Raw genomic sequence first — 18969 nt, 5'->3', positions numbered from 1 at the left:
CACACACACAAGAAATTTCCCTTCTTTCTGTCACAATGTCACTCCCACATGCTCTTTCTCCTCACAAACGTTGCATCTACTATGTGATGAGGTCACTTTTGTCGCCAGGTACTTTCCTGTTTTTTTTTCTGGGTACATTTACATCTGTAGGTAGATGCTGAAGAGAGCACAAGTACTAACCTGCTTGGATGCATCCCTGTGTCAGGCAGAGGTCCTCCTGGCTCTGATTGGTGGATTGGGATACTGGCACCTGACTGGCTCCTGCAAACATGTTCCTTCTGTACTGAAACCCAAGTGCCATCAGCAGCTACTAACGACAACAGGCTAGCTAGTGCAAGCGTTTGCAAAGCTTAATGCCGCAAGCTGCAAACCACAGGCTGGGTACAGGCAGCGATGCACAGGCTGCTGACAGTCTCTGGTCCGACCACAAGATTGTAACGTCAGCGCTCAGAAGCAGGCAGATGCAACAGCTGCAAGGGACTGCAAACGTGGAAGTGCCACGTAATCACACACAGGCTCAGTCCATAAGTAGGAAGCAAGGTTAGGGTTTACTGGAGAATCGAATTGTGGTGTAAAGAACAGTTTTGGGATGACATTGAGGAGCTCCAAGCAAATGGAACACGGCGTTTTATTCTTAATGGAGATATCTTCAGATGTGAAAGTAGCTTTGGGCATACTGAAAGGGAGTGCTTTGGGACCATTATTGTTCACACTACATGTAAATAACCTAGTGAATACCGTTGGAGAGTACATGGTGCTCTCTGCAGATGATGAGACTGCACATAGAGAAATTTTAGCTGTCTAAAATTGGAAAGGAACTGAGGAAGGCCTGCAGAGGATCGATGGTTGGAGCAGAGATTGGCACTTGACACTGAACATCAACAGATATAATTTATTGCATATAAATACGATGAAAACCCGTTGTTGTATGGTTACACGATTGTTGAACAATCACTAGAAGCAGTTCTATCCATTAAGCATCCAGGAATGTGTGTATGGTGTAATTTAAATTGCAACGACCCTCCAGGTCTAATCAGGTAGAGATTGGAGATGAAGCTTGAATTTGGGAGCCATGGGGAAGGAGGTCAGCCACGCCCTTTCTCAGGAGGCATCCTGGTATTGAGCTTAAACGATTTTGTGAAACTGTAGAAAACCTAATTGTAGAGGGGAGGAAGAGAATCTCAAACAGCATGCGATTCATAGCTTAGCTCAATTTCCAGTTCACAGAAATGTGGTGGTGTGGGATTTTACAAAGCTACTAACATGGCAGCTGCTCATAACGGCTTCATCTCAGGAATTCACCTGTCAGTGCATCCTCATTCCACAATAGCAGAGAATGCAATGAAAACTTGGTAACACAGCGATACAGTAAATTGTAAATAAGGCAGCAACTTCCCTGTCAAACAGCACAGAGAGCCAATATTGCAAACCATTGGTAACACAGGGATCGCAGCCAATTGCAAGCATGCAGAAATTCCAGTGTCAGTGCATAGCCATTCCACAGCATCACACTGAAGCAAAATTGCAAACATTTGTGCACACAGTGATTGTAGGTGATAGTATGTAAGCCAGCGATTCTGTTCACAGTGCATATTCGTTTCACAGCATCATGAAGAGACAATTACTTTTGAATACATTACGGGAGTGGCAGTGATCAATGTCTTACAAATATTTACTATTAAAAACAGTCTTGATCACAATTTATTTATCAAGGTGACCGGTTTTGACCACTACTGTGGTCATCTTCAGACCTACAAGTTGTATACAAACCTTTAATTAGAGGGCTATATACATTAAAGAACTTGACTAGAAGAAGGGATCGGTTGGTAGGACATGTTTTGAGGCATCAAGGGATCACAAATTTAGCATTGGAGGGCAGCGTGGAGGGTAAAAATCGTAGAGGGAGACCAAGAGATGAATACACTAAGCAGATTCAGAAGGATGTAGGTTGCAGTAGGTACAGGGAGATGAAGAAGCTTGCACAGGATAGAGTAGCGTGGAGAGCTGCATCAAACCAGTCTCAGGACTGAAGACCACGACGATACATTAAAGAAAATACATAAAGTTATAAAGCTATAAAAGTGGAAAGAAGCCTGCTGCCTCATCTTTGGAACGGCGTCCAACTTCACCATGGCAACCAGTGGTTCCAAATAGTTCACTAACAGGCATTGAGAGGGCAACCCATGTACTGCCAAACCGAAGTTCATTTATCCTACATATTTAAATATTTTTAACGCTTCTTAATTGACAATAGCTGTTTAATAAGCTAAGTTTTGTGTGTATTTATTTTTAATTACTGACAATGTTCTTTTAACTAAGAACTCATTGGTTAGTAATGACATCATGCCGTCAGAAGTGGGCGGAGCCTCCATTATATATAGTAAGACGTGCACTGGTTTCTCCAGTAGTGATTCTCCAACAGAAAGAGGTTCCTACTCAATGGTAATTCATCGTTTTATAGCTTTATAACTTTATGTATTTTCTTTAATGTATGTAGCCATCTAATTAAAGGTTTGTATACAACTTGTAGGTCTGAAGATGACCACAGTAGTGGTCAAAACCGATCACCTTGATAAATAAATCATGATCAAGACTGTTTTTAATAGTAAATGAAGAGACAATGTTGCAAAGTCTTCCGGACACAGGGATTATCAGCCAACTGCAAACAAATCAGCACATCCGTTGTTGGTGCATATCCATTTCACAATACCAGACACGCATTAGTGCAAACTCCTCCTAATACGCACACTAATTTCACAGCAGCAAAGAGAGGCAATATTGCAGACAGACACTTACATGCAACTGCAAGTCAGTCAGTGCATCAGAAGTACACAAAGCAGACACAGAAGCAATATTGCTGTGTGTTGTTAACGCGTCGGTTGCATGCAGTCATATAGGTGCTCGAATATTTGTTTGTCAGTGTGCAGTCAATTCAGACAGACTTTGTGGTGTAGCTGTAGGAAACATGTGTTGATGCAGTAACTGCAAGATGTTGCACGTCTTTTCAGACGCCAACGTGGAGACAGATGCAGACAGTGTAGCAAATTATTGCGCATATTCATAACCGCACAACCTTCCCAGCTTCTAACAGGGTTTTCATTCATCAAGAAGTGTCAACAAGAAAAGGTGACCATTTTGCAGTAGTTGTGCTCAGAGCTTTCCAGAAGAGTAAAAACTGAACTGATTCTTTACAGAATCAGATAATCTATTGAACCGATTACGTAAAGAGTTAGTGATTGTAGAGAATCTAAGAAGCATAGGAAGCAAATGTGTTAAACAAGTATGATGACGTACAGCCAAATTAGAACTTTCATAGGTTAGGGATAATCTTTTACTCTCAATGTTCTGCCTCAGAGACGCCCTCCCAGATAACAAACAAAGCATCTGTCGATGGTAGGAGAATGGAGTAGATAAATGGACTCGAAATTTTTAAGGAAAACTGGTCATTGAGAATTTGCAGAGGAATTATATTGCCCAGATGCGGATTCTGACCCAAATTTTTCCAAATAGTAGTTCCACATTTTAGCCACTGAGGTGACTAGTCGGCTTTAACCCATGATGCAATGACATTCTGGTCAATGACGTTGTCCACATGTGCCCTCATCCACACTCTGTAAAGCAAAGGGAAGTTCCTGTAGGAGGGTCCTTCCAATAGGGTTTCTTGCTCTTGCATACACATGCAGAGCCTGGTGTTACAGCACTGAACAGAAAGGGGTAGGAAATTAAAAAATTTTATTACAACTTATAAAAATTACCACAGGAAAATTAAGTCATACCACAGACAGAGGCGGAATCAGGAAGTATGCCAGTATGTCCCAAATGGGTTAGGTAGTCAACATGTTACCACACCATATGCTCAGTGGGAATACGCATACAGCGGAAAGAAGACTCCGAAAGAAAACTAAATGCAGTAAGACAAGCATATTCGCTAGGTCGTGATTCCATGATTACGCTACTGTAGTGGATCTGTGTCCTATAAACTACAGCACAGTCTATGAATTAGCCGACAATGCACTTGAGACGATGGTGTTCAGCTGGTGAACCTCGGGCTGTCCGCCACCTTCCGTCTACTGATGGAGAAACTGGCTGTCTCCTCACAACACCACACCACAGGGTGCTGCCAGCACCGAACTCCAACATCGAAGCCAGCAACAGGTCCTCTCTGGGTCCACATGCCTCTTCAACACAGAGGCATCTAAGGCTGTTCAAACGTACCAGGTGTTAGGGAGGGGATCAACCGATCACACGACTACTGACAGGGGTACATCGCGGATTGGTCATCAAGGATCATCGTAGAATTCAGAGTGGGATGGAGAATACTTCAGCAGCCGAAGCGAGATCACTTCACGCTGGGCGACGACCTTCCCTATTCGTCAGCAACCTGCCGTGGCGCCAGGCTCTCTAATACCTTCTCCTGAGCGAGCAACCACTTCGCTAACTGGACAGACGTCAGTTAGAATCCACGACGGAGCTGAATGAGGGGTAGCCGAGGCTAGCGCAGAGAAACAACTACTTGTAAAAACTGTGAACTCTAATAACATTTTATTACCATAGAAGGTGCACCCCAGATTTCCAATAGCTGACCTGACTTCACAGACAAGTGTCTGTGCTCGGCCTCTGTGCAGTGGGAAGAATTACTGATAAACACCTCTGTGCACGCTGTATGTGCTTCATTAGTCTAATCTTTCCTTTGGGCTCCCTATGTGTATGATAAATAAAGCTGGTTCTAGCCACTGTCAGTGCACTTTTGTTGGGTAATTAGCATCGATCTTCGAGTGTCATTGTCTGTCTTACTTTGATTAAAGATACCTGTGACCATTTTTGCGACTCTTTTTTGTATATGTTCAATAGCCCCATTAAGCGATCTTTGCTGTCGTAATTATTAAGAAAGATCACACAAGAGTTTGATAGTTTTCTACTATAGTTTTTCTGAAAACGAAGGAAGATTAAAGTTCATCATACCACTGACACCATGGTGATTACAGATAGTGCTCAAGGTAGGATTGCTTCAAAGAGCGGAAACGAAAACAGTCATGTTCGTTCAAAGGAACCAACGTGGCATTTACTTGGAGCGATTTAGGGACGTGACGGAAAACATAAACCAGGATGGCAGGACTTCAACTGCCATCCTACCGAATGCGAGACCATTGTGTTAACAACTGTGCCACCTTGTTAGTGGCATTTTTTCTAGGATGTTGGTTGTGGTGGAGAAGAGTTATAGGGGAGCCTGCTGTCAGGGTTAAGTTTGAAAGACCCAGTTTCGCAGTGACTTTGCACATGCAACAAATTTGATTGTGTGATGCTGTTGTGGTTTGCAGTCTGAAGAGTTGTTCAGTGCAGCTTTGCACGATATCTTATCCCGAGAGTCTCATTTTAACTCCCACATTTCTCACCATTACCAGACTGTATATTCTTTGGTGACAACCTACTTTTCCCTTCTTCCAGTCATGTCGTGCCATTAATTTCTTTCCCCCCATTTCAATTCAATACCTTCTAATTAGCTACTCGATTTACCTAACTAATTTTCGACATTCTTTCACAGCACCGTATCTTTCTGAGTGATCTCTTTATCACCACATTTCTCTTCCATATATTGGTAATATCCCGATAAATACATTCCTAAAATATTTCCTCACATTTAAATTTGTGTCACATGTTAACAAATATATCTTTTTCTAAAAGCTCTTTTCTAGCTATAGCCTGTCTATATTTTACATCCTCTCTACTCTCTACTTTGGCTATTATCAGTTATTTTACGGCCATAGTAGCGAACCTCCTCTGCTACTTTTTTTAACTCATTTTCTGCTCTTATTTCTTCAGCATGCCTTATTCAGTTCGACTTCATTTCGAGTTAGGGTACTTCATCTACATCTGCAGCTGTACCTGAATTTAGGTGTAGATTTTTAGTTATGGCATATTTTTTATACATACTGAATTTTTCCCGGTGAATCATTTATGCTGTTTTGATGACTTCAAAAGTTAAAGTAAGTGGGTGGTATCAGAGGTTTGATTTTTCCAAATTTACAATACGTGTATGGAGCATGTGATATTTTAATGAAATTTTTTATGGTTCTTATACAGTTTAAGGGTATTTGCCGGAAGATTTATAGATGTGAAGTTCTGGACAACAGATATGAGAACCTGAGAACCAAAGCGGGGAATGGGTCCTTATAACTCTAGCCAGAGGATGTCGTGACAGAGAATTCACTATCGTACTCCTGTGTTAAGACCACACCCACCAGCAGCAGCAGCAGCTGAGGCACACGCAGAGGTTTGTTTAGGCTTGTTTTAGTTTTGTGGCCATACTGGGCTGGTGCTGCCACTTGGCAAAGAGGACGCCCAGCGAGACGGCGAGAGCGATGGCTGCCAGCAGCGTGGTCGCAGCCACCAGCGTCAGCCTGCGCTCCATGGGGGTGCAGTCGTGGCAGCACGTGGGCCCCCTGCAACAGGCAGAGCAGCTCAGTCAGCACCGTGGCGCAACACGACCGCCTGCCTTAGTTTACCACCGAAATGGAAGATGGCTGTGGAATATCCTTCTTGGATGTTTTGGTCATGCGTAGGGTTGTAACAGTAAAGACTAAACTGTTTAGAGGAAATTGCCCAAAACTGGAACCCCATTTTGTTTGTGACATAAAAATATTAATATTTTTTTTAAAGTGTGTAATACTAACTTTACTATGTTACGCACCATTTACATTTATCCCATAGAAAATATAATTAAAATTTACTATGAAAATTATTTTCAAGAACCTTACACTAGGCAGTTTGAGAGATAGTTGCCAAAATTAGAACGTTTGCAAAAAAATGAACAAATTAACACTAAACAAAATTAGAAATATGTATTAAAAGACAGGAAATGTAATCTATTTTCACAGTATGTGATATAACAATTATAGCGTTTAGTTTTAAAAATGATACAGAATGTATTAAGAAAAGGTATAGAAATTGCTTATGAGCACTGAGTCGTTTAGCGACAAAAAATGCAGATGTGTACGTCCTTTTCAGCTCCATCACAGTCCACATAGTTTGACAGCGAGCACTTAACGCACATGACCGAAATTTAACCCTTAGGTTCCTACGAAAATTTCCTATCCAAAAACGTACGATAACCATTTTCTTTGGAGGAAGATACTAGTGGGAGAGGATTGAGTTCAGATGTCCCAGAGGACATGTTGTTATCATTTTCAGTGTTCGAATTTTTGGTATTTTTCCCGAAACTTAGACGCTTTTTTATGGACTTGTCTTGAAAGTACTTCTGCTGATCCGTCTCTGGCCATGAGTACCTTAGCGTGCTTGCTGTTCAACTGCCTTGGCTTGTTTAGCTATTCTTAGCTCCCACCAAGTTGACTTAATAAGGTAGTAAGGTAGTTGCGATGACTATGGAGCCGCAAGGCTTTTCTCTCGTATTCAGGATACTTTTTTTTTATTTTTGGAATTGAAATGCTGTTAAGTTGGGTTATCTTACAAGATTTGGAACCCAGAGGATCTTTTAGGTATGTGGTTTGGTAGGTGACTAGGTATCATTTCAATCTGCTCATTTTTATCTTAATACTTATTGTCCTCTACATAACAAGGACCTGTAAACGACTGAGGTAGGTAATCTGAAAATAGTCGTAAATGAGTTATGTGTAGTTGGCATCTTACATGTCCACGTTTCCAGCTCTCTATAGCTGAAAGAACCTCTTGCCTGAGACTGTGAGATCATTTGGAACTGGCTACTGAAATCATTTAACTGAGGTTTCAAGAAGCAACTCATATATTCTAGTCTCCTTTGCGTCACACTAACACAGTGCTAATATTTCAGTAGAAATGTCTCCTTTCTTCAGCTTCTATCATAATTTAGAATCAGAATTATGTTTACAATTATATAAATTCTATCAGTTCGGCTAATGCAAATTAATGTAGCTCGCCAAAAATTGGGAAGTTTAGTGTTCCACCCACCATGTGGTTTTTGAATATGGGCAGCACATTAAAATTTGCTAAACCAGGATGGATAAGGCAAATAATTGTCTAATTTTCACATGGAATTTCAGTTTTATGCAATGTGAACGAAGTGTGGTCACAGTTTTCTCTTGTGATAACTTAAAGTTTCTCCACCCATCATGAGGTCATAACCAATAGCAACTAACATGCTGCCTGACTGCAACACACAGCTCTTCTATGCACTGCTGTGTCTTCTTGTATATGTCCCGCAGTAATACGTCACCACCAATCACGTCCATTGCTGCTTGATGCATACACAAAAATAATCAGCTCTTAAAATAACATCAATTGCCAGCTTCAGCACAATCAGAAAATTCACAGAAAATCTCTCACCCTGAGACAAAAATTCGATACACACCTGTGTCTTAGCTTCAAAACTGCTTCCAAAGATAGCCCGCTTCACCTTAGTCCACTGTAAGCCATGAAGCTACACTTTCATACTTCTAAAATGCACCTCACTCAACACAAATCCAGTGCTATACATATCAAGAACAGACGAAAAAATAAGTCCATTAACATCTATTTTAAGCACTGGACTCACCAAAGAAATTACATTTTCCTGTCTCTCTCCAAGCAAACGCAACATCACATCTTCAAAATTCAACACATTCAATTGTTCATAGCTAGTATTCATTATATTTTCAGTATACAATCAGCTGCTGACTGAAATTGTCAGTCATATGTCGGTGGACTCTGTGTACACACATTGTTCCTTGGATTAACTGATTGCACCTCCATAATCTGCACTCCTGAATCTCTGTCATACCTATAAACGTCTCTGTTATTACCTCTGCTACGTATGTAGTTACCAAAATTTCTACCATTCCAGTTGTTTCAGTCTTTTCCATAATCACTATTCACACTGTAGTCCCGTATTTCATCCCAATGTCTTCATCTGCCATTGCCTTACCTGTCATGTTGGGAACCAGATAACTCATGATCGTAATTTCTACTTCATTGTGACCATGGATATAGATAAATAAACTGATTGTTGTTCCTACCACACTTTGTCGTCACTGTCACACTCCAACTCCCGTAGCACACTTTGGAAGCCCTCCACGTCATCTTCCACAAGACCAGGAAGAATAATTTGTCATAAATGTTGAAGGAGTTTCAGAAGACAAATTCGAATCAATTCATCAGGACCGTAAGGATAGTATGAGGGATGCCTGGAAAATGATTTGGAAGAAACTCATAAAAAGATTTTTTCCAACCAAAATTTATTTTGAGAAGAAAGAGCTTTTCTTTATTTTTCTGCGTAGCTGCCACATTTCTTCAGACATCTATCACAGAGGGGAATTAACTTTTCTATGCCTTCCTCATAGAAAGATACTGCCAGTGAAGAAGGTGATCCAGCTGCTCCCACCAGAACTGTTGAATAATTTCGTAAATGAGACCAGCAGAATAGAGGTGTGCACTGTCATGAAGTAACACAATGCATTGACTGTGCTTTCCATGCCTTTTGTTTTTAATTGCATGCCAAAGTTTGCTCAATGTTCCACAGTACCTTATCCATTAACAGAGGAATAATTTGGAAAACCAAATGCTGTACCTGACCTGTCAAGTGTGCAAAGAACTAAATGGTCCAATCAAAGTAAAACATTCAGATATGTGGGGCAAATGTTCCAAAAGAGAATAGCAGTCCTTGTGGTAAAGATCGGCAAAAGAGCAAAAGCTTAATGTATTTAGGGGTGAAGAACAAGTGAAAGCAGTAGATGATTACAATAGCACAGAAAGTGTGAAAAAGGTAATAACAAGAATAGGAGGAGAACAGTATTACAAGAGAAATAAAAGAATCACACAGAAGTACGTCGATGTTGCTAAAGAAGGGGCATGGCAGAGCTTCTTGTGACAGTAGAATGTATCGAGTAGACAAGTTTAGGAATGTGGTCAAGTGTATAAGTTTCAGAGAGTAGGGGAAAGAGAAGGACAAGAGACTAAACAAAGGAGGTACAGATCTGATAATAGCTCTACCTAGTGCAAATAAAACAAAATATGAGGAGAGATGTAGGGTGCGTAACAGAGGAGCATGGTGATGGAGAAATAATTATATTCTCAGACAGTGAACACTGCAAATAAAGATGAAACTTTTGAAGATAATAATCATAGTTCTGAAATGATTCAGGTGTAAAGCCACGACAATTACAGTATTTATCAGGTTAAAGCTGGATTGTAAGCAAATTGTGCAATGTGCAGACACAAAAAGTGATGATCCTGTACACAATACTAATGAAACAGTAATCTCCAAAAGTATGAATAAACGAAGCAAAGAATTTCAGAAACTATCAGATGTAGAGAACAAACAGATTACCAGATCAGAAACAGGTGAAGATGTGACAATTCAGCATAAGCAGAAAGCAAGTAAGGAGGCAAAATGTAGACAAGACCTCCAGATAAGTCAACATTTTAAAAGGCAGTTGGAGGAAACTGGCAGTAGAAAAGCATTTTTTAAGAGAGGATAATGAGAATAAGTCTTTAGTAAGCCTAACACAGACAACAATATCATTAGATGACTACAAGAATAACTTACAAGTTTTTCTTGACCCAAGTATGCAAATTAGCCTGATGTCAAATGCATGTTTTGAAACAATAAGGAACTAAGCAGGAATAGTAGCGATACCTGTTGTAGGTATTAACTAGTTGGTGCACCTGGATAAATAGGGGAAACTATCAAGAAACAGTTTATAACAGATTCTGAAATACATTGTAAATGGCTTAGCGATGAATTCTTAGTTATACCAGAGTTAAGCACTGAATCAAAACTGGTGTTTTGCAGATTATACTTGTATTATAATATATCCTATAAGATAAAAAGCAACAGATGATCTGGTAAATAAAATTCTGAAAATTCTGATAATGGACTCTCCCTAAATTCAAAAACAGGGACACCACATTTCAGTTCTGTGCAAGAAATACAGTCACAGCAATAACTTATGTGGTGCATGATCAGGAGTCAGTAAGTGGGATAGAAAGCTCCAAACTTTTGGGTGTACATGTTGATGAAAACTTGAACTGGAAGAAAATGTTACTGAGCTTCTCAAACAATTACGTTCAGCTACTTTTGCTCTTCATGTAATTTTTAATCTTAGTAACAAACCTATCAACCTTCTGACATATTTTGCATATTTCCCCCCCCCCCCAATAATGTACAGAATAATTTTCTGGGGTAATTCATACTTAGAAAGAAAGTATTGATTGCACAAAAGCGAACAGTAAACAATAGAGGGAAATATGACCTTTATTGACCACTGTTAAAGCTGTCAGTGGCTCTGAAAGGACTTCAATATGCACCAATAAAATTTGTTGATCATTATCCCAGGAACATAAAATGTCTGAAAGGGATCGAAGCAAATTTTAAATCTAATTTAAAATCAGTTCTCCTGAACTACTCATTCTATTCCACTGACCAATTTCTAATTAACAACTGGTAGCTGCAAGAAAATTAAGTTGTTCAGTAGAGCTGATAACAATAATAATTATAATATACTCCTTAATGTCAACTCTAGTCATGCATATTCTAAGCTGACTCAGTCCACATTACTTTAATAAAAGAATCGTTCAAATGATCCATAGAGCATATAACTAACAAACTGAGTGATTTTTCGGATAGAGTGGTTGGTGAAGCAATGAGTCATAATCAGCTATAATAAAAAAGTAATAAAATGTGTAGTGAATGACAAGTTACTCCAAATAGCATTTGAGGAGCTAAGTGGAAGATACTTAAATCAGAGTTATTCATTAAGAATAAAGTACACTAAGACAAAAGACCGCTTAGGTCATGGTTCACAGCAGTACAATGAAAGACTCATTGATGATCATGAAAACAAAATAAATGAGCTAACGAAAATAGTGGAGGTGATTAATGATTTGGTAGTAGCACAAAATCAGGATTTACATCACCTGTTAATGGCAATGAACGAGCATTTTCTGATACATATAGATTAGTAAAAGGATTTGAACACAAGGTAGATGCCAAAGAATACGAACCAGTTTTCATTCATCCATTTCCAATTTCTATTTCGAAGAAGAAAGAAGTACAAAAGTAAAGTGATGAGATGATGGAATGAGGCATAGTAGAGCAAAGCTGTGGTCTGTACAATAATCCCTTGAGAACAGTGAGTAAGAAAGATGGAGTAGTTCGGGTTGTAATGACGCTCATACATTGAACAAAATAGTAAAATGGGAAACCGACCGTCCAGAGAATTTAAATAAACTGTTACAAAAATTTTATGGTTTATGATGTACAGCTAGGTCGGACTGTATGCCAGAATATTGGCAGATGTCGTCAGTACCTGAATCACAAAAGTATTTGCATTCTTATTTGTAGGAAAATGCTAGCAGTATAGCATTAGAATTAAACACATAACTACCAGTATTTATCACAACAGCTGATAAAATAGTGGGTGCAGAAGTAATTTCGTAAATTACAATGTGTGTAGACAATGTGTTAATAGCCCATAAGAAAGGATATTATGTCTGTAGGGCATGACTGAAAGAATTCACATAAAATAGATGCAATAAAATATTGTCCAATAGCTAAGTCCAAAAAACAATTGAAAGCTCATCTACTCATAATGGGATTTTATTTTCAAGATGTGAAAGGGCAAGCACTTAACGATTCTCATATGAATAATTTATTGAAATCGAATAGAGCATTTGTCAGGACGTCAAAATGACAACCTGAATTCGAAAAGATAAGAGAAGGTCTAGCCAAATAAATAATATTATACCTTCACGATTTGAATAAACCATTTCATAGGGGAATCGAAAGTCCAGATTTAGGTCTAAGACAGGGCTTCACAACATACGTGCTCGCGGAGCAAGCTGTGAGCAGCAAGGCGTGAGCACGGAGCAGCGCGAGCACGCTACCCCCACTCTCGGACCAGAGCAGAGAGTGGGGAGAGTCACATGGGGTACACAACAGCTGCCGCCAGTCGATGTAAATCCGCGGCCACCTGCAGGGATATCACTCACGAATTATTACTGCGACAAATGAAACAAATAAAGAAGAATGTACACGTGCCTCATAATTTTATTAGCTTAGTGTATGTCTCTACCATCTGTAGACACTGAAACTAAAGAATTCCACGACAATCCTATATTTTCAACACTTTCTTCAACACTACTTAAAATATCACCTCCAGTTGTAGTGTTCTTCATGGCTACTACATCGAGGAGCTCCTCCCTCACCTGAAGATCTCTAATAACACCTCTAATAAATATGGCAAGCTGCGCTGTTCCAGTGATATCAACACTTTCGTCTAGAGCTAGAGAATACGCCATAAACTCTTTACAGATATTTGCAAACTGGCTCTGGACGTCGTCTGCCATGTCCTGTATGTGACGCATAATGGTCATGTCAGATAATGGCACAATCCGAAACTGTTCAGCTTGAGATAGACACAAATGTTCCGCTGCAACTACAAAACCATCTTTTATTAAATCGCCATCAGTGAAGGGGCGCAGGGATTTTGCTAAAAATAAAGCAATTTTGTAACTCACTCTGAGAGCTGCCTCAGTTGATTTTTCTTCGTCGTCCAGATCTTCTTCGGATAGCTTCCTTTTAAGTTTAATAACTTCCTGTGCACGATCAGGTCAATCACATTTTCCACGTCCGTAGTCTTTCGCGTGGTACGACATATAATGTCGCTGCAAATTAAATTTCGTAAAAGAATTCAGCGTTTTGTGACATACTAATCATTTTTGCAACACCACCTTTTTCAGTAAACAGATACAATTCCTCCCAATGGGGGTTGAACTGCGAAAGAATGGTTGGGGTTACACAACGGCGACTTCACATGATTCTTAACCAGCGAAGTGACTGTTACGAGCTGATCGTAGTACTTTAAACGTTACACAGTCGGCGCGAATTCAATAGGCACGCTGCGGCCCTATTCAAACGTGCGTGCGCATTTCCCCTCCCACCCCTCCCTCCCCACTCCGCGACCTAGCAGCTGCTCGCGAGCACAAGCCTGAGCAGACGCGAGTACTCGTGCTCAAAACCGGCCAGTTGTTAAGCCCTGGTCTAAGAGTTACATTCTCCGGTGGAAGGAAGAAGGTGACCATGTGAAATATTCCCTTAGAAAAATTATAAATGACTGTGCTTACACTGACACAATACTTTTAGCGCAACGCAATCTGACTTTCAATAATCCCTACAAAACAATGGCCCTGACTAACATTAACGTATACCTTTCACGAATAACTTACCTCACAAAAATCTTCATTACTCGAACTACTGCGTTCAATCCCGTCTCTGGCCATCCTGATTTAGGTTTTCCGTGATTTCCCTAAATCGCTTCAGGCAAATGCCGGGATGGTTCCTTTGAAAGGGCACGGCCGATTTCCTTCTCCATCCTTACCTCACCCGAGCTTGCGCTCCGTCTCTAATGACCTCGTTGTCGACGGGACGTTAAACACTAATCTCCTCCTCCTCCTCCTCGAACTACTGCAATACAGTGAGCGCCACTACTGCCAGCTAAATAAAAGATTCTAACTACTGAAGGCACTAACTACTGATAGGCATAGTTAGCAAATGAAAGATTTTGATAGAGAACAAACAATGTATATATATATATATATATATATATATATATATATATATATATATATATATATCAGTTCCTGATATCCCGTATTACAAATTTACTCTCTCTGATGGCCACACGTCCAGATCATCCCCTCCCAAAACTTCGCCATCTCTCTCCCCACATCCACCAGTACTGGCGGCTCACCTCCAACTGTGCAATGCTATGTGTTGTTAACAGCCAACTGCCCAACACTACAATAGCAAATTCCAACAATGCAAACCAGCCACAGACTGCACACAGCACAGCCAGTGATTTTCATACAGAGCGCTAGGTGACGTTACCATCATAAAAACCTAAACAGCCTACTTACATATTGTTTTGGGCAGTGGCCAATACAGATTTGAAAAAAATTTTTCATAATTACAATAATAAAGAAATCAAATGCACACACCTATTGATACACTGTTGATCAAAAGCTAAAATTTTCTCACAGTCCATAAAGATAGTCCTGATCTTTCATCACAGTAAAATTGCAGGGTTTTTTTTTTTTTCAAAGTCCGTGCAGTAAAAGAAAATGCACACTGAAGAAGTGGATTTCCATGCAGTGTTGAAGAAGTAGTGTTGTCCTTCCAATAGAAAGACAGTACTAACTCTTGACATGCAGACAGGTAATGGGTCACAACAGAGCAAATCCACAGCAGAGTCAGTCGAAGTTTTGAAGAATATTGGTAGGAAGGTCCTCACAGAGCAGACCCACTGTAGTCCTGGAAGAGATTATGGTATTGGTGGGCCACCAGAGGTGCAGACCCACTGCAGTCCTTGTAGAAATAATGGTATTGGTGGGCAATCGAAGATGCAGACCCACTGTAGTCCTTGTAGAAATAATGGTATTGGTGGGCCATCAAAGATGTGGACCCACTGTAGTCCTTGTAGAGACGGCCAACAGCCATCTGTTGTGACTGTGCAGATGCAGTCACCATCGAAGAGTCTTGTACTATATAGCAAGTCCGTAAACCACCACTTGTGCACTCACAAAGTTTTTGGAATTGTCCTTAGAACCAGCAATGCTGTTAACCAGTCCCTTGCTGAATTATTGACACACGTGCAAACACTAACAGTCTCAACCTCTCACATACTGTGCATATACTATGACCAACAGAAACGTGTGCAGTGAAATGAAACTTAATTTGAAGAACTGGTGTCTATACAATTATAAATTTACAACATAAGAGTACAATTACAAAGGTACAAAATACATCATTAAATAACATAACAATAGAGATAACATTTTTAGTAGTACAGGCTTTACAAAAGAATAGAAATAAGCACAAACATCAGTGTTACAGGAATTATGGCATAAGTAAATACATAAAAGATCAGAATAGCTTTCGAAAATAATGTCTAAACATCTTTACAAAGTAAATAACATATTATTAATGCAAATTATATTTTAGGATAACAGTATTCCTCATCATAGTGAATGTAGCTTAGTATTAGAAAAATTTTACAATATAAATCTTATTAGCTAAACACATAAAGACAGGAAAAACACAAATACACAAGGCTACACAAACACATAGCGGAATAACACAAAAGGAAAGGACAGGGTTTGTTTTCAGTGTAGCATTTGGTACTGCAGTCCAACCCAAAACTTCATTCCATAGATCTTTCCTCTAATTTCAACATTTGTTCCCACACAAAAAAAAAAAAAAGATCTATCCAAGCATGCTTTCTGTATTCTATTCATATCCTCTTTCAAAATAGTTTTTCTCCACTGTACGCTACTTTTTTGGTCAAACCATTTTCTTATAGCTTCTCAATGCCTTTCTTTCCCTATTCTTCATAGTTAGTTTTTTATATAGTCTACCCCCTCTTAAGCTAACTTAAATCTACTGAGCTCAGATATATATACTAACGGATGAGGCAATGCAGCAGCACATAACAAATTAACACAAACAGCAATGACAAAAAATGCAAATTGGCAAAGCAAGCAGCAGTAACTCTAAATTAGCAGAGCAAATGGAAATCACAACTAATATAAGGCAATGTGCAGCAACAAGAAAAATAAATCAGTAGTAAAACTGGCTTAACAGAGTAATAAAAAGTCAAATTCAGTAACGCTATGCCTGGCAAACAGCAGCAGCAAATGCAATAACTTATATGTAAACATGACAAAGCTCAAGCAGAAATAATAATACACTAAAGACAACTATGCAGATAAGGGAAATGTCTATTCACATCTAATGTCTATGTCATTTAAGTGGTGCACCACAAAACGTATTCTACCAAAACAATTACCAAGTAATTGAAAAGAAAATTATGTATGCAGTTACTGTTATTAGTCCCTTCTTATTGTTCTTTCCTTTCCAAGTGCTCCTTTCTCGAAGAATGTGGATCATAAAATTATTATGTAATAGATCTGTTGACAGAAAGTGTTCACATTAGCAAATGCATTTAATTTTATTTTATGAAACCAATGCTGCAACACAGCTGGAAACCAGATATGAAATGAAATAAGCAACTATGTAAAGCAAAGCATAAAAACATCATTCAATAGCAATGTGATATTTCATAAGTCAGTAGAAATTCTCTCAACTCTTGTAGAAAGACACTTGCCATAATCAGGTGTGCAGATCGACAAGATCGCCGTTTAACAATCAGAGCAGTGTCTGAGTTAACAGGAGTTGACAAGGAAAGTGTCGAACAAGTTTACCGATTTTTTCAATGTTTGCATCAGTTTTTGCTGACAATGGTCTGCCAGTGCGAGTGTCATCACTGGTGTCTTCGCGGCCGTCTTTAAATCGTTTAAACCACTCAAACACTTGTGTTCGCGATAAACAATCATCGCTGTACACTTGTTGTAACATTACAAACGTTTCACTTGCAGATTTTCCTAGTTTGAAACAAAATTTGATGTTAACACGCTGTTCTTTCTGTACACTCAACATTTTCCGACGCACAGACAAAACGTCAACTACTTAAAACAGACGCCACGGGCAGATTGAGTGCAGGAGGCAGATGAAACTCGAGCAGTAGGCGGAGCGAGAGTCACGTGACAGGCCACGCGACTTTCAGCCTTATTGCATTCGTTTTATTGTTTCACCAGTACTAGTCCGGTTTTTTTCTAGCCACACCTCGTATAAGCAAATGCCACATTAGCTAGGTCCTAGCGCTCGCTACACGCTTAGCACACAAAGACGGCGTGTACCCCCTGAGGATTAATGTAATTATACCCTTAGGTGTTACAGATTACAACAATCGAATGAAATGTATCACCGAAAACTTTCTTTGTAGCTTTGTGATTCAAAAATCTTTAAAAATAAATGTTTTAAGTACAAAATTAATCACTCAAATACGTGTACTGTAGCGCTAAACTGTGCGTCTTTTTGTAAGATAATCTCTGTCATTACTTAAGGGTAAAAAATGTGCCAAGTGTCGTTATCGTAGTTATTACGTACCTTACCCTGATCAAGAAAGTACTATAATGTAACGTATTGTTGTGCTACGGAAAAGGCTGTCTCATTGTAGCTACACCACAAAAGTTACTACTAAAACATGTTTTACTTTCCAGAAGAATTCAGAAAAGCTGTGCAGAGATAAAACAGATACACCGCAAAAGCAACAATGTAAATTTTGTCACATATTAGTAGCGTCGTGATATAATCGTGTAGCTGTCAAAGAAACAAAATGCTAAGTCATCTTTAATCTCACAGAATGTACTTCAAATAAAGAATATCTTTTCAAGTAAACCAAAATGTTGCATTAAAATCTCATTAGCAGTATATGTTCTAAGTATGTAAGCCATATATTCGTTACGTAATCGTGCAACTAACAAGCAAGAATGTACAAATAACAACACTGTGTCGTCTGGTCACTATAACAATGCATTCGTAATTTCTGTTTAAATAAGTTATCTTGGTTCTTGACTGGATATTTAACTTCAAACATTGTTGCATGTTAACAGTTTCTCAGTCTGACAAAGCATACTAGTAACGTGAAGTGAAAAGTGTTATGGCAAAGACAAAGTTAAAAAGCAGATTATCTTTCAATAAACGGTTTTACATGTGAAATGTGGTGTGAACCTTTACTCTTCCTAGTACGCAGAGTTTCAACTTCAACGCAATTATTATGTGGTGTAAGTCGGTAAGGAATGCTAAAATTTTTCTCAAGGTCTATGTTATTTTTCTCTGAGCGAGCCAGCGAACGTGGCTGCCTGCTGTGCGAGTCATTGTGTGTCTCTTTGTTGGCGCGCGTCGTTATTGGGATTTGGAGATCTAACTTCTACAAATTCACCTTGTCGAGAGGGCCCTGCCCTGTTTGAATCCCGCCAGTTCTGATGAAATTCAGGTCTGTCTTTACGATTATATCGTCTGTCGTCATGCCGGTAGATTCCATAGTTTCTCTCTTGTCGGTCACGTGATGGAGAATTTCTCCCTGAATCATAACTGCGCGCTGA

The 18969-nt window shown here is 39.4% G+C and overlaps 1 protein-coding gene across 2 annotated transcripts in view; it reads right to left on the bottom strand.

Moving 5' to 3' along the window:
- The window catches only part of LOC126213131 (neprilysin-2-like), a 284375-nt gene that overhangs the window by 108389 nt on the left and 157017 nt on the right, over positions 1-18969 (bottom strand). For both annotated transcript variants that reach the window (XM_049940746.1, XM_049940747.1), the window contains 2 exons: positions 6307-6440; positions 181-261 (listed from right to left, as the gene is read on the bottom strand). In XM_049940746.1, the coding sequence (XP_049796703.1) occupies positions 181-261; positions 6307-6440 (215 nt within the window). The remainder of the gene's footprint in view (positions 1-180; positions 262-6306; positions 6441-18969) is intronic.

This window comes from Schistocerca nitens, chromosome 11 (assembly GCF_023898315.1).
Source record: "Schistocerca nitens isolate TAMUIC-IGC-003100 chromosome 11, iqSchNite1.1, whole genome shotgun sequence".
NCBI lineage: Eukaryota > Metazoa > Arthropoda > Insecta > Orthoptera > Acrididae > Schistocerca > Schistocerca nitens.
Note: the sequence above shows the minus strand (reverse complement) of the source record. Positions and strands in the feature narration are given on the sequence as shown.